General features: G+C 37.8%; 1 protein-coding gene across 3 annotated transcripts in view; it reads right to left on the bottom strand.

Moving 5' to 3' along the window:
- CEP112 (centrosomal protein 112) overlaps positions 1 to 16,768 on the bottom strand; it is a 175,179-nt gene that overhangs the window by 41,347 nt on the left and 117,064 nt on the right. For 2 of the 3 annotated variants that reach the window (XM_069799345.1, XM_069799346.1), the window contains 2 exons: positions 5,357 to 5,419; positions 1,389 to 1,538 (listed from right to left, as the gene is read on the bottom strand). In XM_069799345.1, the coding sequence (XP_069655446.1) occupies positions 1,389 to 1,538; positions 5,357 to 5,419 (213 nt within the window). The remainder of the gene's footprint in view (positions 1 to 1,388; positions 1,539 to 5,356; positions 5,420 to 16,768) is intronic. The other variant, XR_011327278.1, reaches the window with a different exon arrangement.

Below are 16,768 nucleotides of genomic sequence, written 5' to 3'. Positions count from 1 at the left end.
GTCACAGGGTTTCTCTATATCTAGATGGCCACTAGAAAAGTGGAGAACTACAAATAGCACATTTTCCTAAGTGGCAAAAATCCACCTGTACCCCAAAATAACGTGATTTAACTACCTTCTATTTGCAGACCCCAGTGATTATAAAAACTACCCCTGGTGATTCAATTTGGGTAACAGATTATAGCCAACATTTTTCTGGTTATACCTTTGACAGAAGAGACTAAAGAATGATTGGAAAGAAGATTCCGTTCCTCAACAAACACACAAATAAAGGCAGACATTTTCCTTAAGGAAAAAAACCCCAATCATTAAAGAATTTATGAAAGAAAGGAAAAAGAACACTCTGCAGATGATGAGATAATAATGTCAACCTAATTTCATTATGCAAATCATTCAAGTATAGAGGACAACATTAACTGTACCATAATTGAACATCAGATGGTTCTAACATGTAAAAACTCCCATGGTTTCTTTTCAGCACAAAAAGTTAGAAAAACTGTAGGAGTTCATTTTTTCATGAGTTTCTAGATTTAACAATGTAATTCTTTGTTTTGTACTAGTAAACGTCTTTACGAAGAAAAAAAGGAATTTCCTTCTTCTATACAACTTTTAATGAAGTGTTTTCGTTGTCAACCCTAGCAGATTACATCGTTTCAAAATTTTTCCATTGCTCTCTACTACTCTGAAAGGAAAAATGCTTTCAGAAATAATTCTGCTTTCTTCTGCAGGTGGGATTCTCTGCAGTCGCTTTGAATCGAGGTGTCAAAGCAGCAAGGAACAGAGTTTGAATATTCAGAACCCATAGTCTATTAAAGCTTCTTTGAAAAAGGCCAGAGAATGCAACTCCGATGCAAAATATGTAGGAAAAAAAGTTACAAATAAAAAATACTTTATTCCATTCATATTTAGCACAGATTTTTGCATATAGTTTTCAATGGAACTTAAGAACATACTTTCCTTAAACATGAAAGTTGAGAATGTCTTGTGAAAACCAAGCCACAGCCCGTGCCATACTGCTGGCTCTCAGGTGCTGCAACTCAGCTCTCCTACTTTTCACCTTTTTTTTCAAGTACCGAAAGCACTGCATAAAAGTGCTGAAAATACATTAAAATATCTGAGTCAGTATTAAAAGAAAGAACAGGAAAGTTTCAAGTATTTGACTGAAGTGGATGGATTAGACTCGCCAAACCCAAACGTTTTATACAGGCATATGAGCAGCCAGAGGAAGGAGAGCCTGAGTCATCAGCTACATCAAAGTCAAGGTCCAGTGAATGGAATTAGCGAGCGCTGTGTGAACAGGAACGATACCTGCATTCATCTGCCCACTGCGGAACTTTTAATTACACTCAAACAGCCAGTAGCATCAGTGACTAAAATCCCCAGATTACCTTGATTGCTCTGTCATTATCTGTAATCAGCTGCTGCTTCTTATCTTCAAACTTGTGTACAACTTCCTGGAGCCGCTGCTCGGTGGCAAGCTGCTGCCGGCTGTTCTCCTCTGTCAGAGAGGAAATGGTTGTCTTAAGTTCAGCTATGATCTAAAAAGAAAACAGCATGCTAAATCTCTCTTCAGTAAAAGGCATGTATTTTGCATGTTTTTATGGTCAGTACACGCATGGCATTGGCAAACTCTGCTGTGCAAGCTAAATATTTGAAATTAGCAAATTACACACTGGCAAGCGTGAAATTCCACGCGGAGAAAAGGAATATAGTAAGGCTGCAAATGACAAAAATTGCTGAACACAAAATATTTGGAAGGGTTTTCCACTATGACATTCCAAAATATTTACTCATGAGAACAAAGCACATCTGTGATCTTCAAAATAGAGCATGTTTCCAGTCTTCCACTGCACTGGAACCAGTACTGCAAATTTACATAGTGATGGTGGTGTTCATTTTCTAGAAGGATGCTTTATAGTTTGATACTGCAGAGAGAAAAAACCCCAAATTTACATACGGGACTGAAATTTAAACTTGATAGTGAAATTGCTGAGCTGCTGAAAGAAGCATATTCTGCTTACAAATCAGCAGGGACCTGATTCAATGTCCAGGACCCTTAAACTAGACCTTTTACATGATTCGCTTGTGATTTGTTGAAATGTACTTGTTTCACCTTTTTTATCACTGTGGAAAGTCATAACTAAACCTGATCCTTCAGGCATGTTTACAGAATTTTATGCTGACATGTAAGTCATCGCCCAGCAAAGCACTTAAACATATGGGAGAGTCACTGACTTCAATGTATATATTCAAGCTTAAGGTTAAGCTGCTGCAGCAGCATAATATAGTCCAGGTCTAAAAGCACTTCAGCGCACAGGGAGTTCAGGGAGAGACTACCAGAGTGCTCAGACTTGTGTGTTTGCATGGCCTCCTGACTGGCAGAGAAACATTTAAATCTATTAACATCACAGTTATTTAGGAAAAAATGGGGCTTTTTTAGAACTGCTAATAGGCTAGGACTAACATAATAAGAAATACTCTACAAATGAAAGTACCAGAATCACTGGGGAAGGGGAAAAGGACTGATTAAAACTCTACTCTAAATTTATTTATCTATTTTACTACCTGAAAACCCCAGAGAGTAACAAAGATTATGAGTAAAACCTACACAGATATTTCTGTATTTCTTTTCTAAAAACAAATACATATTTAAAAAGATAATATACCAGTCAAAAAGAAGGCTATTTGCTCTTAATGAGATCAATGGGCCAAAGTTTAGAGATTATCTGGATAGGTGAAACTCTTTAGGCAGAATTAAGCAGTATCACTGGTTTTGCAATTCAGATCATCGTTTAGATGACACACAATTTGCACAAATTTGGCTTTGCTAGGTGTGTAACACATGCAGCGAGAAAGCAAGAGAAAGCGATGGATCATACACATTAGTAAGATAACAACTTGAAGCCATGCAAACCTCTACCACTTTGCATATGTTCCATTTTGTCACTTTTTAAAAAGAAAACAAAATAACAAGCCCTTTAATAGAACACAAAAGTGAAATTTAAAGCTTTTACTGGGTAAGAGACCCTGGACTAGCATAGGAGTTCTGAAATGCATACAAGGAAATTTCAGCATGAATCGATGGAGAAAGATCTGCTTTGTACAGTACTTTTCAGAGAAAAGAATCTGTTTACTTTGTATAAACTTCAGAGGAAATTTCTTGAAATATCTTCTCTGTGTGGGTGTTAAAAGTGAATGTTCCAAGAGGCCACAGAGAGTAAGATTAGACAGATGTTGTCAGCAACATGACCACAAGAAAAGTTGCAATTGACCTATTATTAATACTGATCTACAAAAAACCCCAATGTTCAAGTAACTTTAGGGATTTGATTCAAACCCACAAAAGTAAAGAAATTCAGACATCAGGGTGAAACTCCTTTATTGTGCCAAATAGCCCTGACATATGATGTATGTGTTCTGTCTGCCACAGAAAGCGCAGAGGAATGCCAGTTCTGGTCATTGGGTTCATCCCTCCCTAGTAAAGAGAACAGTGTATTAGCTACAGCAATGCTTAGCTTAAAAAAAAAGTCTCAGAATTTTTCTATTTTGAGACTATTCTACAGGCTAATAGATTTCAGTCTGACAGAATTTATTATGACATCCAGGTTAAATAGTTATTATCTTGCACTACACTACCTCGGTGTTCCCACTGTAACAATTAAAGCAATTTCCCTCACCCCTTGTTTAAAAATTCAGAAATGCTTAAAGTATTCCACCAGTTTTTAACGAATGGACCAAGACACATTTTTGTTCTGACAGTAAACTATGTCTGGCATAGAAAGACTGACTTTTGATTACACTCACTAGGCATGACAATAGCATAAAAATGACAATGACAAAAGGTAAAATAGAGTTAGCAATGAAAGGGATCTCTTCCTTAAGGTCTGGTATGCATTAAATGTTACTTTTTGAGCTTTATCAATTTTCTGCTATTCAGGTTCAGATGGCAAGATAAAAAAACAGGGCTTCTTTTGTTATTGTTGCTTCTTTCTTTCTTTATAAATAAGGCTCTCAAAAAATTACTAAAAAGGCATTTAGGAGAGCACTCTCTCTGATTTATTCCGTGGAATTGGTGAGGGTGGAAGGGACCAGCTCAAAGCAGGGTCATCCAGAGCAGGTTGCTCAGGATCATGTCCCGTCAGGTTTTGAGTATCTCCAAGGATGGAGATGCCACAACCTCTCTGTATGCAAACAACTGTGCAGGAAATACACATTAGGTTTCAGAAATATAATGTAAAAATACATTTAACAATGATTCTGACAAATGGAGTCTCAAAAAATGCGGTGCAAAAAACTGTGCTAGTCCAATGAAATTTCACTGAAATAACTAAAGCCAAAATTTTGGACAAGCTTTACAGACAGTGAGATCCAATGGTAGCTGAAAAGCTGAAATCAGGAGCTTAAAATATTTTAAAGTGCTTGTAATAAAGTTCGCAAGTTCTTGTCATCATCTCACTGACCATCTCTGCCTAGTTTGGAGGCTTCTAAACCATTCCTTGTAGTGTTTGTATTGATTTTTAAGAGTATTTATTACACAGTTATTACTATTGCTGAAAAGGCACTTTGCAAGTAAAAGGCAGGCATTCTGCTGTGGTTGGGAGGAATGAGAAGAATGACACCTCCACATAAATCCTCGTGGCAATTTTCTTATTATTAAAAGCTTAACTTCTGGTTGCATCTCCATCATTTTTCACACTTCAGTACTACCTGTCAATCAAACTGAAAGCTGAAATATTTAAAAATTGTCCCATCTTATCATTTTTAAGCATCCATGTAAATTCAACACACATTTTCATCTTCCATGTTCAAAAGACTACTCTGAAGAACAAAAACTCAAGTCAACACCAGTTTGCTTTCAGGACACTGACATTCTTCAGGGTGTTATTTTGGGCAGAAATGTTGAACTGGCTAGGAGCAACAATAAACACCAAGATGGCACAGTTGGGACCGCCATCCTGCCATCGGCTGTGTGGGCAAACACCGCCTCGTGACATGAAATGCAAGTCCTGGTTGTGCAACTGCTCCTGATTTTACGAGCTGTGCTGGTTGACGGTGCACCTCGCCTTCCCTTCCCACCGACTGAGGGAGGACTTGGTCCTCTTGGGTCCTCGGGAGATGATAAAAGTAGATACAAAAGATGAAATTTAGAACTGAAAAAACTCCCCACCCATTTCTTCTAGTCAGCTGAATGCTCTGTGGTTTTTGAAAGGTTAAAAACTGCAAGAAAGACACTGGATGTTTGATTTGGGAAACGGTTACGGCTTCTCTTCTCGTCAAGACCTCTGCTTAAGAGCAGAAGTAATTACACTTTTCATCAAATGGCGTCACCTGAGGTTCCTGCCTTCTCGCTACCTACCTGCGAGGATTTAGCCAGCTTCTGACTGTACTCCTTCTCAGCCTGCTTCAGCCGGCTGTTTGCCTGAAACACACACAAAAGGCAACCAGATTAGCTCAGACGAAGAACGTGTACAGACACTTTGCCACCGACCCCTCCGCTTGGCACCTCATCCGCATGCCTATCGCTGAGCGGCTGGGACCCGCGCCAACTCCAACGCCCTTTTGTGGCAGCCAAAAAACCGCAAGGGCTTGCCTTTGATCTCGGGCCAACTATTCATCACTTAAAAGAGGGGAGAAACTGTACCTCTGCTGCCAATTATTAGAAAAACATAAAGACTTCTGCGGATTAAAAAAAAAAAAAAAAAAAAAAGAGTGAGTGAGTGTGTGCGTGGCAGGGAAAGGAGGCAACACGCACATGAGTTTATCAGGGTGACTTTGTTTCTGAACGGAGGGAAAAGGCAAGGAGAAAGCCCCAGGCACAGGCTGCCAGGGTACAACGCGACATGGAGGACACAACTTCATGTCTTGGCTTGGTGTCTGCAACTGCCTTTTGTCCCATTGCACGTCTCTTCCTATTTAAAGGTGGTGATTACACTGAAAATCGACGCAGCGCGCAGCTGAACCAACCGGGAGCTCTTGGACGTACCGCTCCTTCCCTTTCCTAGCTTTTTTTTTTTTTTTTTTATCCCACAAGTCAAAGATGAAGAATAAAACAAACTGAAAACAAGGCTGCTTTGTCATATTGGAATCCAATAAGCAAATATTTCTCTAATTGGAATCCAATAAGCAAATATTTCTACAATTCTGGGGAAAAAATACCTCTTAAGGTTTTTTCCTCAAATAATTTAATTTCAGCAATTATTCGATAACAACAATAATTAAAAAATAAATTCAATTTAATTTCAGGACACAGTTCTGATCTATGTTTTACTTGCAAAGTGCCGTGGTATTATACTGATAGCCCAGCCTCAAAATGCTGTCCTCAGATGAACTGCTAAGCGCTCTCGCGTTCTTGGCTCTAAAATTTGAGGACAGGTGTCTAAGAAAAATATTTTCTTAGGGGGACAGAATATTACGAAGCTGAGTTCTGAAGCAAATTTAAGCTGATTAAGTTTTCAAAATCTATCTGACCTCGTGTTCAAATCTTTGATCTGTCGTCCTTAGTTTTACGGCACAGCATCCAGCACACAAACACATGCTCCTTCAGCTGCCTGCGTGCCAGCGCCTGTTTTGGGGGACCACAGAAGCCACGGGGCCCCCCCAAAGCCTCTGAACCCTGCTTGGATCCTGTTGCAAGACTGAAACTCCATTTCTGCAAACACCAGGGGTTTCAGTCAAGCAAATAGTCTTATTGATTTTACTGGACTATAAATTTAGGAGCTTAACGTTGCAGAGAGTGTTGTGAATCACCACCAAGCATGATAGGGCTCAAATCATCCTATACAATCCAGGCACTTATGGATGGTGCAGCTTAATATAAGTATATTACAGCCAGTTAAAAATAATCTTAAAGTTTACATGATACTGCAATTGAAGATCTTGAATTCCTTCAAGTTCCAAGATTATGAAACATATGGAGGTCTATATTTCATCTGCTTTTTGGTACTAAGAAACCTACTTAAAAAGTTAACCAAAACCAATTATCAAATTTGTGCATAATTTTTGAGAACACATGTTTTGGTTGTTTTCTGTTATAAACAGACATAATGGCACACTACATACTGGTTTAAAACAGCATATACAAGACTTCTGGAGCACCAGACAAATTAAATTCCACCTCTTCTACATTTATCATTTAAAGTGTGCCACAAACACTGTGAGGGCATATTGTGGGGCTGCATAAATAAAAAGAGAGCAGTAACACAGAAGCAGTTATGCCAGACAGCTCTATGCATGCTCCATTTCTCTTTGTACTCAGGCTGACCCATGCTAACACTCTTTCCACTGTATTGTTGTCTAGTTTCAGATTACGTTTTACCACCACTGCATATCATAAAGTGACTGAAACTGCCAGTTTATCTTTAGGGGAAAAAAGTAAAAAATAAATTACACTAATAGTATAAATTACTGTTACTCCCAGAAAGGGAGAGATGCTAGTCAGCAAGGCACTGCTAAGAAGATCACATTACAGCTGCTCTCACTCAACTTGCCTGGGGTAAAAGTCTTCATCTTTCATAGAAGCAGCTTTATAACCTCCTGAACCCATAGAAGAAATCCCAATAAATAATTAAAAACACACTCATAACTTCCATAAACAAATTAGAACTTGTTTATTCACACTGAGTAGAACCAGGATGACCTCTGATAGAAATGACAGAGGCGATCCAAAAGAAAGATATACTGAATTTGAGTGTTTTATTCCTAACTGAAGGCAAAGAAAGTATATCTTACCGGTTTATTTAAAGGCAATTACAACATCTTATTTTATAATGGCTTTAACAAATTCCAATTAGCAAAAATATTTATAAGTTGTCTCCCAGTCATCAACAAACCACAAATTCTTGCATTTACTTGCAGTCCCAAACATCCTTATTTGGGGGGTCTGATTTTCAGAAGTACTGAGCTACCAAAATTTCTACTGGAGATGGCAAACCCACATTCAGACCGGCTCTAGGTGTCTAAAACCGGCTCTCTCGACCCTGTGGCACTAAAAACCATGGGCACCTGCTGACTTCAGCTTTTCTCTCTACATCTGTAACACTGTACAGGTCTTGCATCATCACAAACTGCACAGGTAGCACCAGCGAAGCTCTGCAGAAGACAGTTTCTACAAGTTGTAGCACACTAGTCAGCTGAAAAGATCTAATACACGGTGATGCACAGGAACACTCTTTTCCACTGTCATCTTTTACTGCAGAAATATAAAACTTCTCCCTTTTTAAAACCTGCGACTAAACTAATTTAATACCTCTTGACTATAGGCTTTGCAGCCTAGGGAGGCATAAACCTATTCCCTTTGGGGCACGTATAGCACTGCTACACACAAAAAAAGCGCCTTTTTACTTTTTTTTTTTAAGGAATGACTTACAGCAAAGTAAATACGCCTAGCTGTGTACAGTGAACATCGTGGAAGATTTATATTATGTTTATCTTGACAAACGAGAAGGTTACAAACGGCACGGTGTACACAAGCAGCAGTTTCCTGGGCTGCTCCTTTTATAACAGGCTGCTCAGCTTGTGCATTGTATGAAGCATAAGTTGCCTCTGTATTATTTTAAGGGCATTCCCTCACTTTCAGGTTACATGTTATTTCAGAAACATAATGAGTAAGAATCCAACTGGAAGGGGAACATTTGGAGGGTCAGCCAGTATTCATTAAAGTCTAACTCTTTTTATAGCAATGGGCAGCACTGCAAATATAGTTAATGGTCTTAAACTAGTTTTCCATGTAGGAGAGGTAGCTGTTGAAATTCACACTCGGCAAAAACTTGTCAGAAATATCAATTGTAATATCCATTTTTATAATAAAAAGGTTTAAATTGGATAAGCCATAGATGAATTTCACTGATTCAAAAATTAGCTTCTGTTTAGTTTCACACAGTTAATACATATTTTAGCTAAAATTATCTGATTATGACAATTTTACATGCAGTTATTTTATATTACAGTGAGGAGTTTTGCATTAAAAAGATTATGTCCTTGTTACAGTTAATTGGTTTTAAAAACCAACTGTAATTCTATAACGAGCCTTAAAGCATCATATTGTGGTTGCTGAGCAAAACTGCACCGACTTCATCAAAACATTTCACGTAAAAATTAAAAATGGTATTAGCACTACAGATGTAGTATCTGAATTAATGGATGCTATTCTAACACAGTCTGCTTCGCATTTTTTCCTTTCATGAAACAGCATTACTAAGAATAGAAGAGTAAAGGATCTACGATGGGACCACGCCGCAAAAGCATACCACGTCCTACCCTAAGTACAAAGTTTTTATATGTTATTTTTAAGGTATAAAATGTATTAGAGGGGACTTTTAGTTCTAGTTCCACTCGACGGAACGCATGCCCTAAGCAGCCCTGGGGGCTGCTCACCAGTACGGCCACCTCCAGTGTCGACAGTAACTCCAGCTGCACCATGGGGTTGGCAGGCACACGGACAACTTCACCCTCCATCAACGTCCATGAAGGAGTTTAGGACATCTTGAATCTTCATCAAAAGTGCAACCGTTAAGAATTTTTTGAAACAGTACAAATACGTGCATATCTTCCAGCTTCGGAATGGTGATTTTTGGATGGAGACTTAGATTTCAATTATGCTACAAAATTGATAGGAAAACTAACTCCTGAAACGCAAGCGTGGATAGATCTGTAAGAGTTAAGGATGGATAGTGAAATCCTGTTCATCTATATATGATTTACAGTTTTTTGACTGATTCAGTAGTGTTTCAATTTGATTTCAGTCTCCCCTGAAATCCTGTTCATCTATATATGATTTACAGTTTTTTGACTGATTCAGTAGTGTTTCAATTTGATTTCAGTCTCCCCAAAACATGAACAAACAACAAAAGCCCCGCAAACATAACTCTCAGACTAGAGGGTTATATATATACACCCATATTCACTAATAGAAAAGTAGATTTAAGAAATCTGGTTAGGGTACTAGCTAAGAAGTAATCATTTTTCAAAATGCCTGCAACTAACTAAATGATGGCCATACATAAGCTGATCCTCCATAATTAGTTAGATAAAAAAGAAAAACTTTAAAAAAAATAAAAACCAAAGGGTGGGGGAAGGAGAAGAAAGAAAACTTGCTCCAGGGAAGAAGCAACTGTTCTCTGATGTGCAGCAAAGAATTTAACATCAAAGAACTAATGTAAATGGGGCCCATTTACCTTAAAAAACAACAGAAATATTCTGGAATATTTCTATTTAAGTTTGACAGCATTATGCTTTGTACCAAAATTCAAGATTGTGTAATTTGACAGATGTCAAAAGAAAATGACCTTCAGAATGGCTAACTGTAGCAATTTTTGTTATTAAGTATGTTAAAACACTCTGTACAGTATCTGTTTAAACTTCAGAGATTAGCAGATCACCTTTTAAGTTCACGATTGTACATAAAAATTTCATTTTGACCTCAAAGCCTGAAACATGTATTTTCCTTATGTGCCTCTAATCCCGACAGTGGGTGACTTCCTACGCCAATGCTCTTGTTCTTTCTACTGCTCTCCCCACCAATCAGATACCAAATGGAAAGCCAATTCTCTGCGTAACAGTGAAAATAGCACACCAGTTCAAATATGTAATTTGAGCCATCCAAAAGACCATTAAAAATAGTTCAATATCCCAAATGATGTTAACAGAATAATTAGTCAAGTACCAAATGACTTCAAGGGTTTTGAAAATGAATGATAGCAATCCCAATCTGTCATACCCACAAATCCTATTAATATTCTATTTTACATTCCACTTTTGTAGGTCTATAAATCTTTCTTTTTTTTTTTTCTTTAAATATACATCTTTAGGAGAAAAAAACCCCTTTCATTCATGTCCTAAGTGCTTTTCATTGGGAAAAAAACCCAAGAATGAATAGAAATGAATTTGACACTCTACTGTATGGACAATTGCCTCTCTGCAGTATATTGCAATTCTGTGCTTAATGGGGGCCTACTGAAAAACTGCTTGTGCAATTTGTGCCTTAGGAAAACTCTGATTTCCAGTCCTTTCATTTAAACCAACAGTGTATTTCTAATCATTCTGAAATGATGTAGAGAAATTAAATACAGACATTAAACTCCTCCAAAAGTTCTTCTATGAGACTCCAACTGCATGGTGTCTGACGTCAAAGTTACGCCATCCTTACACTAGTACGCAATTACTAGCTTCATCTAAATGGATTTACTGAGCACCTACTTCCCAGCATCACTAATACTGATTTCGCTTCAATATTGCAGTGAGCCAGGCACCTTATTTAAAACCAACTGCACGACTTGGCCTAAAATACAAGCGTTGTATACAATACAAGTTTTTAACAGCAGATTAATAGTCTAGCTTTGCCACATGAAATTGTTCAATACCTTAACTATACTTCAAACAAGACAGTACTGATGCACGCATCAGGCATTTAAAGGACAGACAGCAAATTACAGTTTAATCTGAAGATGTACTGTGACATTTTGCCAAAATAGTTCGGAGGCAGGTGGCTTTTACGTTACGGCACGATTCCTTGTTTTGCTTGACACTCAAATAAGATGAACTGAGTAAACCTAGATGTTGAGACTGCAACACCCTCCACATTAGGGTACTGAAGCATAGTCTTCCCGCAGCGACATGCCTAAATCTGGTACAGCACAAATACATTCCTGGATTATGATTTTTAATATTTCCTGCTTTTCTTCTGTTCTGTCCAACTAAATTAAGATGGTTATTTAAAGTGGGTTTAAGACATCATATCAAAAAGCAGTGGCATTTTCTTTTTGAGAGCCTTAACAAATAAAACATGCACCCAACGGGAATTATTTGAGCTTTTACAAGCTGCCATTATTCATCAGAAATACAGGGCACCTCTGCTACACAGGCACCTCACTTGCTCATGTGCACTCTGTCTCTCTCTCCCACTCGAATATAAAGAAGTTTACAGAATAGCTTGTATCACTCAGGCCCAGATGGTTTTGGTACCCAAACAGCTGACACCCCATAAAATCACGAAGGGATAGGCTGCTAAACATCTTTGAAGATGCAAGTCAAAGCTAAAGTTTCCTCCACAAATAGAAGGCAACAGTACCAAGATGTGACACTGATCCATGATTTGACTCAGTTAAAGACTACTTAATATGAGCTTTACAATACACGATTCTTTCAGAAATTGGAGATTTCTGAGACCCATGCACTTTATCATTATATATCAGCTATGTTTACATGCCTTGATTTTTGCCAAGGAGAGACTCTAAGGCTCCTGAAAGGACTATAAAGGGATAAGAATGCAATGTTTATTTTTTAGATTCTCCACTGCTGTTTTAAGTTGAATTTTGTGGCAATAACAACCAAGTGTTAAGAAGATAATGACTAGAAAAAAATCCTACGTATGTATCATTTTGAGATAGATCCTTTTTTATTAAATAGAAGGAAAACGGGAAACAAAGAGACGGACTCGGTATTACTAAGTTAACTCGGCATTACTGTTACATCATTAGATGAGAGCCCGGCAAAAGTTAAGCTTCTACAGTTGGAAAGACAAACACTGAAAATACGACAAAATCCCCTAACAAATCTATGGTCTGAAGCAATCAGTGTTCCTTAGCAAGATTATGCTGGATTACTTTTTGTAGTTTTAAATACAACAAAGCTTCCCCAAAAGAACGACAACTTCACGGAGCCAGAAAGCATTACTGTACCGATGACTAACTACGCGCAAGTCCAGCAAAGTCCCAATTAAAAAGAGAATGGAATATATTGCTCAATCATGAAAGCAATTAAAAACATAAATAAGACATTGCGAGACTCTTAACATTCCCAATGTTTAATTATTTATCCGTTCTCCATCCTGCAGCTGTAGGTCAGGATTAACTCCTCTGAACTAAATACAGGAGAACTCTTTTGGGGATTTGTACCTTATTCATTTTCAAGCAAACACTCAAATTCATTTCAAATTCACACAAGAACTGCAACAGTTTCACCTAAATCAGATTTTCTACAAGTTAAACACCCCTCCTACACTCAGATGTGATTGTGAAACTACTTTGATCTCTGTTCCCAAATTTATTGCTCTGTGTAATCCATGACAAAATATAATGTGATTTACTGTATCTCTATATGACAGCCCAGCAGCTGACAGAACTTAATAATTTAGCATAAGAAAAAAAACCTTCTGGCACCAAAATATACAAATCATAATTGAGGCACTTTAGTATCACATTACAATGAAGCATATGCAGACTGATCATAAGAACTTCAAAACAATTAGAATTCTTTCTCACCCATTTAATGAAGGTGGGTTTTACTCCACGATACGTTCCGCAGCTGTAAGCAAGTCATTTTGGAACACACTTGTTTCTTCACATTAAAGACTCTGAAGGACTAATAACATCATTTTACCCTTTCCCTATTTCCCAAACGCTCCTTCCCCTCCAAAAAAGAAGAAGAAGAAAAAAGCCACCTGCAGCTTTTCTGTATTATAAAGATGTGAAGAAACTGCAAATAAGTGTAAACAATGCCTTCAGATTGTGCCATAATTTACATACGCAATAAGGATGTTTTATATTAGTTTGGTCTCGATAACTGAGCATTTTTTCTAAATAAAGCTATAGTAAAAAAATTCAGATCTCCAAATACTGACCTAAGCGGGGATGCGATGGACATGTTCCATAGGGCAGCTTTTGCTTTGGCTTGTGCTGACTCTCGGTTTGGGGGACTTGAGAAAGTCTTTGGGTGAGGGATGCATTACCCCAGAAACTTTCAAGAAAAGTAAGAATGTGGAGCTCGTGGCATGGGATGCAGGAGAAATTTCGACTTACTACTTACTAATTCCAGGTAACAAACACCAGTTACTGCTGTTTGCATAAACAAAACCATGAACGAGCCCCAGTGAAATCAGCAGCGATTGCTGCTGGTACCGGGATCCAGTAACAGGGCATTGGTTGTAGGATCTGTCCTCTCACCCCTGGCTAGGCACCCAGACCAGATGGTATTCATTCAATAATTCTGAAAGAATCTAAGAATGAATTGGCTGAGTTGTAAAAAAAAAAAAAAAAAAGAAAAAGAAAAAGAAAAGAAAAAGTAATCTCAAATTACAATCGGCTACCGTACTGGAAAATAGCCAACGTTTTTCTGGTTTTCCTCATGTTATAATGAACCCTGGGATGTAAAAATAAGTAAAATTGGTAAATTAGAGAAAACTGTAACCTACATGCAATCAGCCTTCTCCAAGACACATAGTATTGCGGAAAAAAATAAGGAGAGAATGAGGTAATGATTCAATTGGGCTTGAAAAAATATCAAATAAAGTTAAAATAATAAGCAATTGTGTATTACAAGATAAAGTTGGTGTGTTACAGTTTGTTTGGATAGTGGAGAAAGGCTCAGGAAACTATTGAAAAAATAATTAGAACAGTCATTCTGCCACTGGAAAAGCCTCCTACCCTTCGTAACCAGGAAAGTTGAGATTGAAACACCAGTTGTACTACAAACATCAGGCATGTCCTCCAGCGGCAGGGTGAGGGGCCCCCGCGCCCGCTGTCCTCTCCAGGTGCTGCCTGCAGAGATTGCACAAACCTGGCCCCTTGTGCTCCCCCAGCACCCACAACAGCCCTGTTGGGGATATTAGAAGTTAAATCCCTGCTTATTCCCATTAGTGACTGGTTGTGAACATGCTGCTTCTAAAACTGTTTAATCCTTTTTTGAACCTGCTGATAACATCTGCCTTCACAACCTCCACGGAAATCAATTCAAGCAGCTCGCTATCTGTTGTTTAGAGAAGTACCTTCTTTCACCAGTTTTAAATTAATTTCTTATTAGTTTCCCGCAACTACGCCCAAGTTCTTGGGTGGTAAATAACAATTCAGCATTCACCTTATCCACCATCTTCATCATTTTGTGAGTCTTGGTCTTATGAATATACACCAAAGGCTACAACGTGGAAGTTATAGAATTGAGAAAAAGCAGAGAGTGCCCTGGTGTGGCAGAACTAGAAGTGGTGTTTGGACACAGACTTGTGACTGAGAGACAGAGAAGACAAAAAAAACCCACACGCGAATACTTCTTAGATACCTTAGATTAATACCAGTTGGTTGAAAAAAACCCAAACCCCCCAAAACCCACCCAAGCTTCTCAAACAACTAACCAAGTATAATTGATATTACAGGGAATGAACAAATTACGCTGAAAGACAGGCCGTATGATACAGCTCTAATTTTGATTATATCAGTCCTTGCCCTGTTGAAAGCTATCTTTTTAATTCTGTATTTTGTCATAATTTATCATTTAGCTTAAGTATGCTTATTCTTGTCTGGTTCTCATTTCTTAACAGTATTGCATCAGTCATTTTAATTTTTAACCCTATGGCGTTATTTGTGAACGCAAATAATGTGGTGCTTGATCTCTCCAAATATTAATGAAGATGTTAAAAAGTAAGCCTAATGCTCATGGATGCATATTTTTTTCCACAGTGACATTATACCAACTATTCTTGGTTATCTCTGGAACCAGATTTTTAAATACAATTGATGACCAGAAATCTTCCCTGTTGTTTTCTGGTTTGTTTCTTCCGAGTTGTTTGCCTTTTTTTTTTTTTTTTTTTAAGGAGGTAAAAGCAGAGTAACTCTCTGTCAATAACTGAGACTATTGCTTTGAAATACCTCCAGTAGGAAGAGCGCCATAAATTCTGTTTAGTCTCATTTGAGTGAAATATCCCTGAGATTATTCTACCATATTTTTCTTCATGTTTGGCTCTGTTGATTGAAGACTCTTCCAAACGGCTCCCCAAAGGGATGACGCAATTCCTGTGACCATGTTCTTGGTCCACTATCATCTTTCCTTCTTTTTCTTTGGAGGAATAAGGAGAAGCAGTGCAAAAGGGGACACACTAGAAAGGAAATCCGTTTTCTCCCCTCATCTGTGAGCAAAATTTTATTGTAAGATTTGCTGTAAGGGTACTATAAAGACAGATTAAATAACCTGCACTTCTTGTGGTAACATACACTAACTTTGCTACGCAAATCTTTTCTCTTTTTGAAGTACATTTCTTTTTTCTTGATCTTCTAGGCTTTTGGCAGATTTTCTCCAACAAAGCCAAAGTACTATGCTCATTTTTATGAATATTAGTTGGTGAATCACTGTGTCAGAAATGTTCAAGAACCAAATGTAAGTAAATGTACACAGGCTCTACAACACAAACCCAACAAAAATATTACTACTCTGGAACAGAGAGATAGTATCATAGACAATAGTTCTTGGGTTATAATGAAAAAAATTAAAAGACTTAGGAAACATCCAACTCTTCTTGGTAAGAATTAGAGGCTCTTTAGATTATTCATAGCTAAGGCCTAAGCAAAAGAATCTATGTAATAGTTTCAAACAAACGCTTAAAAATTTTAGTCTAAAAAAATGGCACATATACAACAACTGGTGGAGATCCTGAATGCATTCAGCAAGGAGAAAAACATACGTCTACATTATAATTAGATACCAATTTAATGATATCATTATACTTGGGAAGAATACATGTCCACATTTTATGGTTGACCTATTTGACCCCATGTAAATAACCAAGGCATCGCTGCAACGAGTGTGAAAATAGTTCATCTGGATGCTCGCAGAAACGAAGCTAGCTATAGTATGGCTATTAGCGTTCAAGTTAATCAAGTGAAAGGTGTCACTCAGATCAAAGACTCCATTATGCTAAGAAGTCTAAGCAGGAACCTACAGAATTGCTACAGAGATAGTCCAGTTGCCAGAAGGTCTTAGATACAAAGATGGAACCATTTTTGGTAGT

Source organism: Haliaeetus albicilla, chromosome 12 (assembly GCF_947461875.1).
Source record: "Haliaeetus albicilla chromosome 12, bHalAlb1.1, whole genome shotgun sequence".
NCBI lineage: Eukaryota > Metazoa > Chordata > Aves > Accipitriformes > Accipitridae > Haliaeetus > Haliaeetus albicilla.
Note: the sequence above shows the minus strand (reverse complement) of the source record. Positions and strands in the feature narration are given on the sequence as shown.